This window comes from Schistocerca nitens, chromosome 3 (assembly GCF_023898315.1).
Source record: "Schistocerca nitens isolate TAMUIC-IGC-003100 chromosome 3, iqSchNite1.1, whole genome shotgun sequence".
Classification (NCBI taxonomy): Eukaryota; Metazoa; Arthropoda; class Insecta; order Orthoptera; family Acrididae; genus Schistocerca; species Schistocerca nitens.
In genome coordinates, this window is record NC_064616.1 from 923,363,507 (window position 1) to 923,383,084 (window position 19,578).

At 42.6% G+C, this 19,578-nt stretch overlaps 1 protein-coding gene across 1 annotated transcript in view; it reads left to right on the plus strand.

Annotated features, from left to right (window-relative positions):
- Positions 1-19,578, plus strand: part of LOC126249491 (uncharacterized) — a 170,419-nt gene that overhangs the window by 122,984 nt on the left and 27,857 nt on the right. The window contains exon 2 of the mRNA XM_049951142.1: positions 5,313-5,561. Within this exon, the coding sequence (XP_049807099.1) occupies positions 5,313-5,561 (249 nt within the window). The remainder of the gene's footprint in view (positions 1-5,312; positions 5,562-19,578) is intronic.

Here is a 19,578-nt window from a genome sequence, read left to right on the forward strand (position 1 = left end):
ATCATAACCATTCAACAGAAGTAGATCTGAAATTCTTTGAATAAAGTTCTTCCAAAGCCATATCCTTTCCACGGCTGTACTTGTGTTATGGAGGCCTTTGGGACCACCGTATGTTTCTTGTACTAGGGTGCGATGGTCAAAACGGATTTTTTCACGTTGACCGCAAGCCTTTTCACAGTTTTAAAAGTAACTAATGGTGAGTTTGAACCGCGAATTTGAGAAGCTCTTTTTGAAGCCCCAAATATCCTTGTGACAGCCTCGAAATCTGGTTAACAAACGTCTTACCAGATTAAAAGATATTTGAAAGACGTTTTCTTTCCCAGTGAGGGAGAAATACCAGTATTATTGCTAGAATTTTGCGGTGGTCATTGCGAAAGAATGGTTTAGAACATCGTACTTGAGGAGAAGGAACTCGTTCATTTGGTAATCGCAACGGTCTCGATGGCACACGTAGAGACGTGGGACGTATGTAGCTTTCGCTGTTTGAAGAGCTTTGTGAGAAGATATGAAGATATAGTTCTGTTGAGTGATTATGATGTCAATCTCCACATAAGAAACAATATAATCAAAATGCTATCACTAGTACATAATGAGATCTCTTCGCCAAGGCTTACCAATAAACTGAAATATGCCTGATACAAATCGGGATATTCAGAGGATCACCCGTGATCATTTGAAATCCTTCTGAATTTTGTTTTACATTTTCTTCTCCGTCGTGTATATTACCTGAAGAAATTTCGTTCATTTTATGTACATGGTGTAAAAAGTAATGTTTTAAGCTCTTCCTTACAGAATAGCATTATTCAAATTATTTTCTATCATAATAATGAGTTATTTATTATTTTCAATTAACAAAATACACCTGTGTGAAACGGTAAACTAAAAAATGGAAAAGAAACCTGGCCTTGACGCAATGGTAACACCGGCTCCCGTCGTATCACCGAAGTTAAGCGTTGTCGGGCTGGGCTAGCACTTGGATGGGTGACCATCAGGTCTGCCGATCGCTGTTGGCAAGCAGGGTGCACTCAGCCCTTGTGAGGCAAACTGAGGAGCTACTTGATTGAGAAGTAGCGGCTCCGGTCTCGGAAACTGGCATACGGCCGGGAGAGCGGTGTGCTGACCATATGCCCCTCCGTATACGCATCCGATGACGCCTGTGGTCTGAGGATGACACGGGGGTCTGTCGATACCGCTGGGTCCGCCAGGGCCTGTGGACGGAGTTTACATTTACATGTTGTAAATACTCGGACAGTACAATGCGCACAACTTATTTTCCAAAAATGTTATTTCAGAAACCAACTTTATTTCAAAGGGATGTATATGATTTGAATGTTTCTTTAATTTATGTTGTAGCAAGATTTTCTAAAATTGACTGGTGGTGGTGGGATATTTTGCAAAATTTCAAATTATTACGAAAGTTGATTATACAGTTTTCAAGAAAACTAATTACACATCAACTTTTATATGGAAAATTTTTTTTATATATCATCGTGTTGAAGATATTCGCTCTAAACCTAACATGTTAAATTACCTTCCGGGATGTGTTTTACCCCTTAAAAGTGAAATTGGGCACAAAAAGTATTGCACTATTTTGCCCCCTGCACACACTCGTCAAGTTTCACCAAGATTGTTTATTGACACTTAGGAATGCTGCCTTGTAAGTCAGGTGTGTACTGTACGGTACAGATTGTGTTATGAGCCGCACGATTAAGATCAACCTAATTAGCTTCTTACACCTCACCTCAAGAGCAATGGACTGACGACCTCTCCGCTACGTCTACGCAGGGACAAGTACATCTTTAGAAGACGTCGGGTGGGTGAACCATTACGGAATGTCATTATTCTGCTTTGATACTGCAGGATACATACACTGACGTGACAAATGACATGAGATACCTCCTAATATCGTGTCGGACATCCTTTTGCCCGTCGTAGTGCCACTGGGCCTGATCACATAGAAGAAGAAGAAGAAGAAGAAGTAGTGCTGCAACTCGACGTGGAATCGACTCAACATTTTGTTGGAAGTACCCTGCAGAAATATTGAGCCATTTTGCCTCTATAGGCTTTCATAATTGCGAAAGTGTTGCCGTTACAAGATTTTGTGCACGAACTGACTTGACGATTATGTTCCATATTTGTTCGATGAGATTCACGTCGGGCGATCTGGGTGCTCAAGTCATTCACTCGAACTGTTCAGAATGTTCTTCAAAGCAGTCGCAAACAACTGTTGCCCGGTGACATAGCGCATTGTGATGCACGAAAATTACAGCTTTGTTTGGGAACATGAAGTCCCTGAATGGCTACGAAATGTCTCCAAGTTGCCGAACATAACCACTTCCAATCAATGATCTGTTCAGTTGGACCAGAGGATCCAGACCATTCCGTTTAAATATGACCCACACAATTATGGAGCCACCACCAGCTTGTACAGTGCCTTGTTGACAACTTGGGTGCATGGCTTCGCGGAGTCTGCGCCACACTCGAACCCTACCAGCAGTTCTTACCAACTGAAATCTGAACTCATTTGACCAGGCCTCGGTTTTCCAGTCGTCATGGTTCCAACCGATATGATCACGAGACCAGTAGAGGCGGTGCAGGCAATGTCGCACTGTTAGCAAAGATATTCGCGTTGGTCGTTTGCTTCCATAGCTCATTAAGTGGCTCCGGAACGCCCTATACTTGCAATGTTAAAATAACGCTTATAAATTACATCTTTCCTCACAAAGTATTTGTGGTAGGAAGTTGAACTTTTTACAGATTATTTATTGGAATATGGGCTACAACTTAACACAGGGATTTTACAAAATTTTAGTTCAGTTATTAAAGATGATTTTTTTCAATTGTAATGAAAATTCACAACATTTTTTTGTAATTTTTTATTTATATATTCAAAAATATACAGTTTTTTTCGAAAAAGGCTGTGTTAAATTATGCAGAAGGTACTGTGTAACATTTACTGAAAGTTTGAAACAAATATGTTTGGAAGATCCTTAGAAAACATGTAATTAGTATGAGAAATAAAAGTTTTGGGAATCGAGCGACAAAGATTGGATTAACTTTTTAGTGCATTCCAGGTCGCACCGAGCGAGGTGGCGCAGTGGTTAGCACACTGGACTCGCATTCGGGAGGACGACGGTTCAATCCCGTCTCCAGCCATCCTGATTTAGGTTTTCCGTGATTTCCCTAAATCGTTTCAGGCAAATGCCGGGATGGTTCCTTTGAAAGGGCACGGCCGATTTCCTTCCCCATCCTTCCCTAACCCGAGCTTGCGCTCCGTCTCTAATGACCTCGTTGTCGACGGGACGTTAAACAACACTAACCTAACCATTCCAGGTCCATAGGATGGAATATCTTCATCCTCTGCAAACTCCTCCTCCAGCTTCCTCTTGTTCCTCGTCCTGTTTACTCTTGCTTGTATTTCTAGACTCTTTACAGCCCTGTCTGCAGCCCGAAGGCGTTCCTTGTCTAAAGCAAGCATCGCTCGTACCATGTTAGAACCTATCTTCATTCCCATATTTCTAAATACCTTGCACCTTACAATGTTGCCATCATTGAAAGTCGCAACAGCATCATACACACCAAAGTGAAGTGTTTCTATTCCAACAAATACAGTCTTGGGGATTCTCGACCATATAACACTATTTACACTTTCATTGGGGTTTTGAGTTTTTCCGTGAATACACTTTTTCAACAGTTCAGGTGCTGCTAAGTCTCTGAAAATAGGTTTTATCACCTCCATTATTGCATGAGACAGACTATGCTTATGAGTGTACACTTCACCAGTTAGCAATCCTTTGTTATATTTACACCAACTGTCTTCTTCTTTGGGACACAAGCTATGTTGGGGATTTTCATCGTCTTTATTGTTTACAGTAATAACACATACCTTTGGCTTTCCAACATTTCTCCTTTTCTTACAAGCCTTCAGAGGATTTCTAATAACTTTACTTTTACTCATTATTATACTTCAACAAAACAGAGACTCAAGAAACAGAATTAATTACGAATATTTTAGAGATAACGACAGAGTAAATAAACATGAAACAATCGACAATCACACCAGCGATATATATTGAACCATCACAGGTTAGCCACAACACATACTTTGTCTCACATCACTAAAATGTACCTGATGAACACGGACGTTAATAATAACACCATTTGACAGCAGTTTAACAGCGCCACAGTGGGTCACGCCCATGTAGAACACATTTCAAAAAAAATTTAAAAATAGTTGTAGTCTTCGGAATTGAATAAATTATATATCTATTAAAAGGTAATAATAGTCTGCAGATTCAGAAAACGCAAAAAAGTAAAAATTGAACTTTTCATGATTTTGAGCCTTTCCGGAGCCCCTTAACATCAAATTTGACCTTACTGTTCTAACGGATACGTTCGTCTTACCTCTGACATTGATTTCTGCGATTATTTCGTGCAGTGTTGCTTGTCTGTCGGAAGCCTTTTCACATGAATCACCTGAGTACAAATGACAATTCCTCCAACGCTCTGCCTTCTTATACCTCGTTTATGCGATATTACCGCCATCTGTACATGTGCATATCGCTACCCCATGACTTTTGTCACCTCACTATGTACGCCTCTCGTATGTCCTGCTTTTTCAGTACAAATGGTAACAGTTACATGTTATCTGTGGTGCCGGCCGGGGTGGCCGAGCGGTTCTAGGCGCTACAGTCTGGAACCGCGCGACCGCTACGGTCGCAGGTTCGAATCCTGCCTTGGGCATGGATGTGTGTGATGTCCTTAGCTTAGTTAGGTTTAAGTAGTTCTAAGTTCTATGGGAGTGATGACCTCAGAAGTTAAGTCCCATAGTGCTCAGAGGCATTTGAACCACTTTTTGTTATCTGTGGCAACACGGAGGAGGGAATGAATGAATGAATGATTGTGAAGGACACTAACTGTATTCGTTACATTCGGTTATTAGTTCAGTTTCGGTCACTCCGACTGCCTTATTTCGTTTATACCATATTGCCGTAATTTGCCTCACAATGTGCTCATTCGAGGACTCGTACCGCATGAAATATTTCTTCCTGACTATTGTTTCCTTATCTCAAAATGTTCGGTTTAGATGTCTCTATTGACTTTTTAAATTTGACACTAAATGATGAGGACAAGCTGTTTATATCTGTATAAGAACCACATTAGTCGGTGTTCACATCTAAGACACCATTCCCGAAAGCAGTTGCAGTGATATGACAAGATCTTCCTCAGGATCGGCCTGGTCGACATAAATAGCATGTGCTAATAAGCGATAGCGTCCCATCATTAAAAAAAAAACATTCTGTTGTTCACAGATCCTGGGACGGAGTCAACCGGACCGGGCCACAAGCAACAACAACTACCGCCACCACCGAAACTACAAGAGCAGCGACAGAAGAACAAGACGCAGCAGACGAAGAAAGAGAAGAGAAAGACGAAACGGCACAAGGATAGCATCGCGATGGCGGGTGGGGGCGAGGCGTCGCTGCGCGAGCTGACGCACCCCGCGCTCAACGAGGCGCTCAAGGCGCACAACGCCGTCACCTTCAAGCTCGTCAGGACCGGTGAGTGTCTCTTGCTTTCATTCTGTACACAGGGTGGTCCACTGGTCGTGACCGGACCAAATATCTCACGAAATAAGCGTCAAACGAAAAAACTACAAATAACGAAGCTTGTCTAACTTGAAAGGGGAACCAGATGGCGCTATGGTTAGCCCGCTAGATGGCGCTGACATAGGTCAAACGGATATCAACTGCGTTTTCTTAAATAGGAACCCCCATTTTTTATTACATATTCGTGTAGTACGTCAAGAAATGTGAATGTTTTAGTTGGACCACTTTTTTCGCTTTCTTATAGATGGCGTTGTGACAGTCACAAACTTATGGCTCACAATTTTAGACGAACAGGTGGTAACAGGTAGGTTTTTAAATTAAAATACAGAACGTAGGTACGTTTGAACATTTTATTTCGGTTGTTCCAGTGTGATACATGTCCCTTTGTGAACTTATCATTTCTGAGAACGCATGCTGTTACAGCGTGATTACCTGTAAGTACCACATTAATGCAATAAATGCTCAAAATGATGTCCGCCAACCTCAATGCATTTGGCAATACGTGTAACTAAATTTCTCTCAACAGCGAGTAGTTCGCCTTCCGTAATGTTCGCACATGCATTGACAATGCGCTGACGCATGTTGTCAGGCGTTGTCGGTGGATCACGATAGCAAAGGTTCATCAACTTTCCCCACAGAAAGAAATCCGGGGACGTCAGATGCGGTGAACGTGCGGGTCATGGTATGGTGCTTCGACGACCAATCCACCTGTCATGAAATATGCTATTCAGTACCGCTTCAACCGCACGCGAGCTATATGCCGGACATCCATCATGTTGGAAGTACATCGCCATAATGTCATGCAGTGAAACATCTTGTAGTAACATCGGTAGAACATTACATAGGAAATCAGTATACATTGCACCATTTAGATTGCCATCGATAAAATGGGGACCAATTATCCTTGCTCCCCTAATGCCGCACCATACATTAACCTGCCAAGGGCGCTGATGTTCCACTTGTCGCAGCCATCGTGGATTTTCCGTTGCTGAATAGTGCATATTATGCCGGTTTACGTTACCGCTGTTGGTAAATGACGATTCGTCGCTAAATAGACCGCGTGCAAAAAATCTGTCATCGTCCCGTAAAGTCTCTTGTGGCCAGTGTCAGAACTGTACACGACGTTCAAACTCGTCGCCATGCAATTCCTGGTGCATAGAAATATGTTACGGGTGCAATATATGTTAATGTAGCATTCTCAACACCAATGTTATGCGCGTAACGGGGCCCCTTAAGGAGATGGCGGCTAAGGAGGGGAAGAAATCCAGTGTGCACTCCGTGTGCATTCCGGGTGGAGTCATTTCTGATGTGGAAAGGGTCGTTCCGCATGCCATGAAGAGCACAGGGTGCAGCCACCTGCAGGTGGTGGCACATGTCGGCACTAATAACGTGTGTCGCTTTCGATCTGAGGAAATTCTCTCTGGATTCCAGCGGCTATCTGATTTGGCGAAGGCTGCCGGTCTTGCTTACGAGATGAAGGCAGAGCTCACCATCTGCAGCATCGTTGACAGAACCGACTGCGGACCTTTGGTGCAGAGCCGGGTGGAGGGTCTGAATCAGAGGCTCAGACGGTTTTGCGACCGTGTTGGCTGCAGATTCCTTGACTTGCTCCATTGGGTGGTGGGGTTTCGGGTTCCGCTGAATAGGTCAGGAGTTCACTACACTCAGCTGGCGGCTACACGGGTAGCGGAGACTGTGTGGCGTGGACTGGGTGGATTTTTAGGTTAGAATGCCTCGGGAAAGTACGGGGTGGGCTGCAATCTCAAAGGGTGCATGGCAAATACAGGACGTGCTTGGATCAAGGAACAGTCGGAATTGTAGTTGTAAATTGTTGTAGTTGTGCTGGGAAAGTCCCTGAGCTTCAAGCACTAATAGAAAGCACAGAAGCTGAAATCGTTATAGGTACAGAAAGCTGGCTAAAGCCTGAAATAAGTTCTGCAGAAATTTTTACGAAGTCTCAGACGGTGTTTAGGAAAGATAGATTAGGCAGAATTGGTGGTGGAGTGTTTGTGTCTGTCAGTAGTGGTTTATCTTGTAGTGAAGTCGAAGTAGATACTCCGTGCGAATTGGTATTGGTGGAGGTTATACTTAACAGCCGAACTAAGTTAATAATTGGCTCCTTCTACCGACCCCCAGACTCCGATGATATAGTTGCGGAACAGTTCAGAGAAAATTTGAGTCTCGTAAGAAATAAATACCCCACTCATACGGTTATAGTTGGTGGGGACTTCAACCTTCCCTCGATATGTTGGCAAAAATACTTGTTCAAAACCGGTGGTAGGCAGAAAACATCTTCCGAGATTGTCCTAAATGCTTTCTCCGAAAATTATTTCGAGCAGTTAGTCCACGAACCCACGCGAATTGTAAATGGTTGCGAAAACACACTTGACCTCTTAGCCACAAACAATCCAGAGCTGATAGAGAGCATCATGACTGATACAGGGATTAGTGTTCACAAGGTCGTTGTAGCTAGGCTCAATACCGTTTCTTCCAAATCCACCAGAAACAAACGCAAAATAATTTTATTTAAAAAAGCGGATAAAGTGTCACTAGAAGCCTTCCTAAGAGACAATCTCCATTACTTCCGAACTGACTATGCAAATGTAGACGAGATGTGGCTCAAATTCAAAGATATAGTAGCAACAGCAATTGAGAGATTCATACCTCATAAATTGGTAAGAGATGGAACTGATCCCCCGTGATACACAAAACACGTCCGAACGCTGTTGCAGAGGTAATGGAAAAAGCATGCGAAGTTCAGAAGAACGCGAAATCCCGAAGATTGGCTAAAATTTACAGACGCGCGAAATTTGGCACGGACTTCAATGCGAGATGCCTTTAATAGGTTCCACAACGAAACATTGTCTCGAAATTTGGTAGAAAATCCGAAGAAATTCTGGTCGTATGTAAAGTACACAAGCGGCAAGACGCAGTCAATACCTTCGCTGCGCAGTGCCGATGGTACTGTTACCGACGACTGTGCCGCTAAAGCGGAGTTATTGAACGCAGTTTTCCGAAATTCCTTCACCAGGGAAGACGAATGGAATATTCCAGAATTTGAAACACGAACAGCTGCTAGCATGAGTTTCTTAGAAGTAGATACCTTAGGGGTTGCGAAGCAACTCAAATCGCTTGATACGGGCAAGTCTTCAGGTCCAGATTGTATACCGACTAGGTTCCTTTCAGATTACGCTGATACAATAGCTCCCTACATAGCACTCATATACAACCGCTCGCTCACCGATAGATCTGTACCTACAGATTGGAAAATTGCGCAGGTCGCACCAGTGTTTAAGAAGGGTAGTAGGAGTAATCCATCTAACTACAGACCTATATCATTGACGTCGGTTTGCAGTAGGGTTTTGGAGCATATACTGTATTCAAACATTATGAATCACCTCGAAGGAAACGATCTATTGATATGTAATCAGCATGGTTTCAGAAAACATCGTTCTTGTGAAACGCAGCTAGCTCTTTATTCGCACGAAGTAATGGCCGCTATCGACAGGGCACCTCAAGTTGATTCCGTATTTCTAGATTTCCGGAAAGCTTTTGACACCGTTCCTCACAAGCGACTTCTAATCAAGCTGCGGGCCTATGGGGTATCGTCTCAGTTGTGCGACTGGATTCGTGATTTCCTGTCAGGAAGGTCGCAGTTCGTAGTAATAGACGGCAAATCATCAAGTGAAACTGAAGTGATATCAGGTGTTCCCTAGGGAAGCGTCCTGGGATCTCTGCTGTTCCTGATCTATATAAATGACCTGGGTGACAATCTGAGCAATTCTCTTAGGTTGTTCGCAGATGATGCTGTAATTTACCGTCTAGTAAGGTCATCCGAAGACCACTATCAGTTGCAAAGCGATTTAGAAAAGATTGCTGTATGGTGTGGCAGGTGGCAGTTGACGCTAAATAACGAAAAGTGTGAGGTGATCCACATGAGTTCCAAAAGAAATCCGTTGGAATTCGATTATTCGATAAATAGTACAATTCTCAAGGCTGTCAATTCAACTAAGTACCTGGGTGTTAAAATTACGAATAACTTCATTTGGAAAGACCACACAGATAATATTGTGGGGAAGGCGAGCCAAAGGTTGAGTTTCAATGGCAGGACACTTAGAAGATGCAACAAGTCCACTAAAGAGACAGCTTACACTACACTCGTTCGTCCTCTGTTAGAATATTGCTGCGCGGTGTGGGATCCTGACCAGGTGGGATTGACGGAGGATATCGAAAGGGTGCAAGAAAGCGCAGCTCGTTTTGTATTATCACGTTCAGTCACCAACTTTCTCTTCCGAATGCGAAAATATTTTGTTGAGCCCAACCTACATAGGTAGGAATGATCATCAAAATAAAATAAGAGAAACCATAGCTCGAACAGAAAGGTTTAGGTGTTCGTTTTTCCCGCGCGCTGTTCGGGAGTGGAATGGTAGAGAGATAGTATGATTGTGGTTCGATGAACCCTCTGCCAAGCACTTAAATGTGAATTGCAGAGTAGTCATGTAGATGTAGATGTAGATGTAGATGTTTTCGAGATTCCCGAATCTCGCGCAATTTGTCTGCTACTGAAGTGCGGATTAGCCGCGACAGCAGCTAAAACACATTCTTGGACATCATCATTTGTTGCAGGTCGTAGTTGACATTTCACGTGTGGCTGAACACTTCCTGTTTCCTTAAATAACGTAACTATCCGGCGAAGGGTCCGGACACTTGGATGATGTCGTCCAGGATACCGAGCAGCATACATAGCACAAGCCCGTTGGGCATTTTGATCACAATAGCCATACATCAACACGATATCGACCTTTCCCGCAATTGGTAAGCGGTCCATTTTAACACGGGTAATGTATCACGAAGCAGATACCGTCCGCACTGACGGAATGTTACGTGATACCACGTACTTATACGTTTGCGACTGTTACAGCGCCATCTATCACAAAGCGACAAAAGTGGTCCAACTAAAACATTCATATTTCTTTACGTACTACACGAATATGTAATAAAAATTGGGGGTTCCTATTTGAGAAACGCAGTTGATTTCTGTTTAACCTATGGCAGCGCCATCTAGCGGGCCAGCCATAGCCCCTTCAAGCTAGACGAGTTTCGTTCTTCGTAGTTTTTTCGTTTGATGCTTGTTTCGTGAGATATTTGGCCTGGTCACTATCAATGGACCACCCTATATACGCAGGCAGCTCTCAATTTTACCAAATATGCCAAGATTTGGATTTTCCAGACGTATAGCCCGCAGTACCGTTGAAATGGTCTAGATTTTACAGCCAGAAGCCACTGTTGAAAAACACTAGGCTTATACGGGTATCATACTCATCATCGTCATCTGACTACTTATCTATGGTTGTCCTCCCGTTTACACCTGAAGGTCTCCTGTTCCCTCCCCTATAGGCGCCGGGCTCCATCGTGCTCCGGTTATGTGTGTGCATCTGTGGCAGAAAAACAGATCAGCTACAGCAGAGCACTGCCTCGATCAAGAAAATACGTGTAGAGCCAACGGATTCTGGCAGTTTATGAGAAAGGAGTCGATAGAAATAAAGATTCAAGGTAATTTCTTCAACAGAGATTAGGGCTATCAGTTTAGTTCGGCGTGGAATCCGTCGTTAGTAGCTGCACAAGAAGAAGGCGCCCAGCAGTGGTCAACATGGAAACAATGCTCACGGAAACAAAAAAACTCTGGCTTCAGCCCCGCCCCGACACAGCTTTCCCACAGCAGGACATCTGCAGATTTTTCGCCAGACCACGATGAGTATTACTTTCGTCGAGATGTCATAATTTTTCTACAGAGATAATTAAACGCTAAAACTACCACCAATGAAATTATACGATAACAGAAGCAAAGACGTCCCAGCGAATATGTGTCAGTAAATCAGCCATTTTAGAGATAACTGCAAATGTGTGGTTACGAGCAGCCAATGACTTCACTATGAAACATTATCTAAATTAGTACAAAAGCATTTGGAATGTAAATTTCTCGACTAAGTCCCAGTCTGACTGGGCACAATTATTCAGGCTCTAGCCCGTAGTGCGCAGTGTGATTATTACCAAAAATCGTCTGCTATGGGTTTAACGTAAACGAATAATGGATTTTCATGTCTACAGCTATGTCAACCTAAACAAACGGTACTTACAAAGGGGGAAACCGACTTTATAAAGTTCTCAAACTGGTTAAACTGCAGCTAACAGTCTCCCATTTACAGTGAGGTTACAAACGTCATGGGATACCTCCTAACATCGTGTCAGACCACCTTTTTCCCGGTGTAGTGCAGCATTTCTACGTGGCATGGACTCAACAAGTGGTTGAAAGTTCTCTCCACAAATACTGAGCCATGCTGCTTCTAGAACCTCCATAACTGGGAAAGTTTTGCCTGGGGAGGACGTCGTGCACTAACTGACCTCTAGATTATGTCCCATAAATCTTACGATCGCATTCATGTCACGTGATCTGGATAGCCAAATCATTCACACGAATTGTCCTCAATGTTCTTCAGACCAGTGGCGAGAAATTGTGGCCCGGTAACATGAAATCGTTGTTTTTGAACAAGAACTCCATAAATGGCTGCAAATTGTCTGTAAGTGTCAGAAAATAACCATTTTCAGTCAATGATCGATTTAGTTGGACCAGAGGACCCAGTCCATCCCATGTAAACGCAGCCCATACCATTTGGAGCCACCGCCAGCTTGCACAGTGCGGTTTGACAACTTGGTCGATGGCCTCGTGGGGTCTGCGCCACACTCGAACCTTAACATCAGTTCTTACCAACTGAAAGCGAAACTCATCTGACCAGGCCACTGTTTTCCTCTCCCCTAGGGTCCAACCGATATGGTTCTGAGCCCAGGAGAGGCGCTGCAGCCGATGTCGTGCTGCTACCAACGGCATTCGCGTCGATCGTCTGCTGCCATAGCCCATTAATGCCAAATTTCAACTCACTGTTCTAACGGATATGTTCGTCGTTCGTCTCACATTGACTTCTGCTGTTATTTCAAGCAGTTCTGCTTCTCTCTTAGCACTGCCAACTCTACGCAATCACCGCTGCTCTCGCTCGTCAATTGAAGGCCGTCGGTCAATGCGTTGTCCGTGGTGAGATTTAATTCCTGAAATGTCGTGTTCTCGGCATACTCGTGACACTGTGGATCGCGGAATTTCGAATTCCCTAACGATTTCCAAAATGGAATGTCCCATGCGTCTTCCTCTAACTACCACTCCGCGTTCAGAATCTGTTAATTACCGTCGTGCGGCGATAATGACGCTGGAAACGTTTTAACACGAATCACGTGAATACAAATAACTTCTCCGCCAATGCATTGCCCTTTTATATTTTGTGTACGCGATACAATCACTAAATGGTTATGTACAAGTACATACAGAAATCCCACGACTTTTGTCACTTCACTTTACGTTGTTCTGTGGGCAAAGCTGCAATAGTTTTGGGGGACAGAGATATACTGTTCTGTGTGGCCAGACGTATTTTTTAGAGTCTTGTGTTTGGTAAAATAGTTCTGGCGCAACGAATATTCATTTTTAATTGACGCTATGAATGCGTTAATGATTATATCGCAGCGGGGGGTAGTAATATTGCTAGCCAAATTTTTCCTGCTGGGAGCACATCATGAGAATACACAACAGAACTGTTAAAATGGAAGGTAACTATAGAACGCGTTACAGATCGAGTACATGCTACCTGCTACCTCCAGTATTGCTCAAAGGTACGTTTGTTTCTGTAAATGCGAGTACAGCGACACATGTATATCTGGATATGTCATCAATGTGCAGAGATGAGACGAGAAGGTGTGTTATGTTCAGAGATGTGGCCAAATTATTCGAAGTTAAACTTAATTTGGTCATGGTGGTACTGAAAATGTTGTTGCATGGCGTTAACATGTAAGCAAAACGGAGCTTTCCGTCTATAGCTCAATATGGCTAAACTAACAACATTTGACAAGTTGGAACTCTGTATTAAAGGTTCTCGACCGATGCAAAATGCTGCCGATAATCTATTTAACGTTGTTCTGCCAGCAAAAGCTTCAATAATTTTTTCGAAACAAAATTAATACATTCTGTATCGTCAGTGGGTTTATGAAGATTTTTACGTTTAGTAAAATTCTTCTGTCAAAAATGTGATTCAGAATTAATTGACGCCATTTGCACATTTAGGAAAATGTTGCAGCGAGCCTTTAATTATTAATGGGAGTCGATGTAATTTTTCCTCCTGTCGAGAGAAAATTCACAGTCGTATTTAATCAACTTAGCACCGAACCGTATCACTACGATACACAACAGGACTACTGTAATAATGCAACAGAATAACGCACTGCGCAGGTAGGGACATCACATCCTTTGCATTAACAGTAACATACACGTTAACTCACAATCTTGAGGCCGAGAATTTAATCAGTGGCTCCTAAAGGAAACACAGTCCGCAATTAATACCTTTTCGTATTTCTCGTAATTGCTCTCCATTTAGCATTCCTAGATAAACACATTATCGGAATAAAAACCATCCGCTACGGTCGCAGGTTCGAATCCTGCCTCGGGCATGGATGTTTGTGATGTCCTTAGGTTAGTTAGGTTTAAATAGTTCTAAGTTCTAGGGGACTAATGACCTCAGCAGTTGAGTCCCATAGTGCTCAGAGCCATTTTTGAATAAAAACCATCGTTTCCACATGAAAGGCGACAATATTCTTACTAATTCTGTTGAATTCGTGTTCTGTCTATTAAATATCAAAATATTTTGATCATGGAAAGCTGTAAAATTAGCCTCGAGTTACGTCATCACAACCAACCATTTCAGTAGTGGAGACGTCAACCTCGTCCAAAAACTACGGCGATTCATTCCACACATGTCTTTAAAAAAACCAGCATGCACTTAAATTATTTCATCGTGAATGGAGGATTGGACAACTAAACTCAAATAAATGTATATATGAGGAAGCGCTCTGTATGTGAATGGGTGGGGATTACTTAATACGTTTACCGTTTCTTGCAAACATCGAATTTATGGAAAACTGTAATGAAATAGCTATTACCAAAATGAAATTATCATTATGCAGCGGGGTGTGCGCTGATATGAAACCTCCTGGCAGATTACAACTTTGTGCCAGAGCGAGACTCGGACTCGGGACCTTTGCCTTTCGCGGGCAAGTGCTCTAGCGACTGAGCTATCCAAGCACGACTCACGACCCGACCTCGTAGCTTTACTTCCGCCACTACCTTGCCCTCGAAAGACAGAGGTCCCGACTTCGAGTCTCGGTCTGGCATACAGTTTTAATCTGACAGGAAGTTTCAAATAGCTATTAGTTTACTGTTGTACAACCTCTCAGTGTCACTCAAGGAAGGCGAAAGCTTTCCTCCCGCTCACCTAACTCATCTAAACGCAGGACTTGCCATGATTCAACACGATTCTTTGCCTACGAAATGGGATTTTATGGCATTTGAGACACGGCAAGCCAGAGGTAGGATAGCCAGCCACAGTAAATATCAATGGTTATCCAAAACAAAGAATATCTCCATTTAAACTATTTTTCAAATAACGGGAGGAATCTGAGGAAGATGAAGGCAGGGCTTAAAGCTGCAGCTGCACTCCGACGTACATTGCCCGTCATCGTAAGCGATGTACGAGGGCGTGATGGGAAGCAATGCTTCCAAACCTCTTACGTGAAAACTCTTAAATCTTTTTCAATAAAACAAACGTTATTAACATTGTACATCTTTATCTTCATGTCTACTCGTATTTGCAGCCTTCTACCGCTAGAGAGCTTCGAACTGAAGCGTGTAACATGGCGGTCTGTAACTTAGATATGTTGGTGCGTGAGACACCAAGCACTATAATCCAGTTTCGAATTTGAAGATTTCGTCCACACATGGAGCACGCTCTCCTTCAGCATAACACGCGAGTGCTGCGACATCTGCAACGATCCGATGCCTTGCGTTCACTGTCATCAATCACCCTCCTGCAGTCCCGACTAGGTCCCATCCGATTTTCATCTGTTTCCTGAACTTAAAGAACACATTCGAGATCTTCACTTTCATACCCTATGAAGAGGTGCATGCGGAGGTGAGGTGGTGAATCCGTCAACAAAGTCAAACAGTCTACATGACGGTCCCAAAAACTAGTCTCTGGTTGGAAGATATGTGTACGTCGCCAGAGTGGCTATATTGTGAAATAAATATGTAAACATGAAGAATAAAGATGCAGAATTTTAATAACTTTTACTTTATTTAAAAAGCTTTAAGAGTTTTCACATAAGAAATTCAGAAGCATTACTTTTCAGCACACCCTCGTACTACTAATGTATCTGCAGCCTGCAAGACGCAGAATATAGACCCATTATCCACATGTGTGTTTGGGAAGTTGGTCCCCGTGCACACGGTCCCATTTGTATCTCGTTACCAACACGACACGATAGAATGGTGTCTCGCTTTGTTCTTTGGCAAGACGCTACGAAGTGTTGAACCTTATGACAGTCGTTTACATATGGTGAGACCAGACCACGGAGCTTCAAAGAGCTCCAGTTCTGTGCACGGTCACTCTCACTGGAAGCTGAAGTGGTGATGTGAGCGGGAATCAATATTGACTGATAAGCCGATCACCATGCCATGAAAAACCATTCTTTGACATAAAAATATTGTTCTCGTTTCTCAACATCCCTTTTCTGCGGAAGTTTTTAAATTGTTCCTATATTTATGGCGCGCAATTTACTTAGAAATACAAGCAGTACAACGGGACGAAACCGGAGAAGCTATAGCTGTAACATAAGAGAACTCAGTCATCCGTAAAGCCGAGCTATTGTAGTTACATCGTTCTCCAAAGTAAGAATTAGTGAAGTTTCTTAAAAAAAAAAAAAAAGAACAGAGGACGGATGCAGACTTCATCGTCCCGTCGACGTCGAGGTAATTAGAGGAAATATCTGCTGGAACTTGACAAGTCTAGCGCTTTACTGAAGAAAATAAAGGAAACGCGAGAACTTAATGAAATGAGGTTTACTCAGTAGCGGAGTGGGCTCTAAAATCAACCATTAGTAGCGGATAAAAACTGCGTGCTAGGCTGAACTGAGACTCCCTAGCGTTCTAATTAGTGAGGCGTCCCAGATCTTCCGCGTCTCAGCAGTCTGTGAGAGTAGCACAGATATCTCGCTTGCGATCAAATTAATTATAATCTTCCACGTGACACTTGAACTCTATACTGTCTCTCATTAACGCCAGTTAAGTGTTCCCATACATTACTGGAAACGACAATTAATATTTAAGTGATGGGAAACAAAGGACGAGCTTAAATAACTCGTGTATTTTTTCATAATAAATGTTATTCTAAATTTTAAAATATTCCTACTGGTCTTTCACAAGATTACCAAACCAACTGTTGAAGAAAAATAAATTATGATAAACGAGTATTCCTTGCTGATGATACAAGCGTCGTAATCAAGTCTAAAAAAAATTCAGCAACATAAGGAAATATTTAAAAAAATACTCAATCGTTTTCAGTAAATACTTTAAAAAAATACAATTTTTTTTCAATTCTGGACAGACAGAATATATGATATTCTGTAACATTGGGACATGGGGAAAAGAGAAGGTGTGAAACTGAATGTTAAAAATTCATGGAATCGCATTTTGAGGAGAACTGCAATTGGAAATCACGTGTTACAGATCTTTTCAAAAGTCAAAGTTGTGCAACATTTGCCCAGCGTATAATTTTGTTTTCAAAGTAGCAGGAACTTGTGATATAGGGTGTATCAAAAAGAATCGTCCGATCTGGCACGTCTATATTACTGGAACTAATAAACATATGTAATGAATTTTGTTTTTTGATGAACGGGAAACTCAAAAACTCATACCTTTTCATAGGTGTTTAATGCACAGCATTCGTCAATGCGGTATTCAAATTGTTCCCTTACTGCAACTAGCATGTCTTGAGTTACATCTTCCAAAGCTTCTGCTATGCGATGTCTCATATTCTCCCATTATGACGTTTCACCTTTCCATTTAAATGGGATGTTGTCTCGTCACTAAATACTAAGCGTGGATGAAAACTTTCATCCGCCATCTTGCCAAGAACGAAATTACAGAACTCCACACACTGTTGTTTGTCACCTTCACGAAGAGCTTGCTGTGGTGTCACCGCCAGACACCACACTTGCTAGGTGTTACCCTTTAAATCGGCCGCGGTCCGTTAGTATACGTCGGACCCGCGTGTCGCCACTATCAGTGATTGCAGACCGAGCGCCGCCACACGGCAGGTCTAGAGAGCCTTCCTAGCACTCGCCCAGTTGTACAACCGACTTTGCTAGCGATGGTTCACTGACAAAATACGCTCTCATTTGCCGAGACGATAGTTTAGCATAGCCTTCAGCTACGTCATTTGCTACGACCTAGCAAGGCGCCATTATCAGTTACTATTGATATTGTGAATCATGTACCGTCCAGACCGACGTTCACCATTAATGGATTAAAGTTAAGTATTCCACCAGCTACGTCCTTTTCACTAAATTCTAATTTCCTTGTCCTGCTGCAGACCTCACGCCAGCCTGCGTGAGCTAAAACGCGTGCCTTTCGGCCTCCTTCTAGTAACACGGTGTTGGCTCTCCTGCCAACCAAAACACTTGCAGTAGCTGAATTTTGTATGTTTTCATGTGTAAACGTCAACGCAACACACGCCAGGCGGACATCGGGGGATGCTGAGGCTGTCGAGCTGCATTGCGAACGTATTTCTGCGGACTCCTTGTGAAACTGTGGCGGATGCGTTCGAAGTCTGTGTCAGACACTCGGGGATGGCCCGGGGGTTTGCGTTTACACAAACAACCTGTTTCTCGGAATTGTCCATGCCATTGTCTAATGCTCTGTGCTGTAGGCAGATCCAGACCATATCTAGTACAAAAGTCTCGCTGAACAGTTATTACTGACCCACACTGAGCAGAACGTCGAACACAAAACGCTTTCTGTTGACCCGACACCATTTGTACTAGAGCTGAAGTGGGCGAACACTTTCGCTACCTAGCGGGAACCATGTAAAACTCGACAGTTTGCTCTTTCCAACAGTATGTTGTTCACGCACAACTGAAATAATGTAATAGTTTGATTTTTTAAATCGGATGATTCTTTTTTATACGCCCTGTATTTTGGAAAATTGCATTCAAAATTTCTTCAGGAGCAATTCAGTTATCATTTTCATACTCAGACACAACTGTACATTGGGAAGAGAGACGTAGTAAGGATTATATCTGGTATTCAACCTCGAAACTATTGCAGGCAGTTGTTTAATAAAGAAAACTAGACGTACCAGTAATAGTCTCGCAATACATTTATTCTCGTATGAAATATGTAATAAAGAACAAGTCACAGTTTGAAACTAATACAGTAATAACATTCATAAATACAACGCTAGGAAGAAAAAGAGCCTATTTTATCCCCAACTTAAACTCACTCTTTCACACGACGAACGACAGTATGGAGCCATAAAAACATTCGACTGTACTGAAAGAGTTGCCGGACAGAAAACAATTTTAAAAACTGAAATCATTTCCGTTTAACAAATCCTCCTGCTCGAAAAATGAATTTCTCAAAAGATAGAAATTTGTATGTAGTTGAGTTATATTTAGTGTATTTGCATGTATCTTTAGATTAAAGAAATAAGTCAGTGACGTACAAGGTTAGCATGTAACCATATATTCATTGAGACAACAGAAAATGTAAATAGCCTTTCAGCGAACGTACATGATCAGCTGGATCAGAGATGACTAAATAAATTGCGACGAAAAAATGAACGTACAAAAATGGAACCAAGTGTGAGACGCTGCATCACGTAGGTTCGTTGAGCTGCAACACACATACGTCCCAGGAGAAATCGACAGTATTGCGGTATATGACAGGAAGAAACAAATGTGTCCTACTACAAGCTCTATGCTTTCAATATTCTGGGAGGAGGTAGTATGCACCAAGACAAGAAAAAAGTGTCGAGTAACCGTG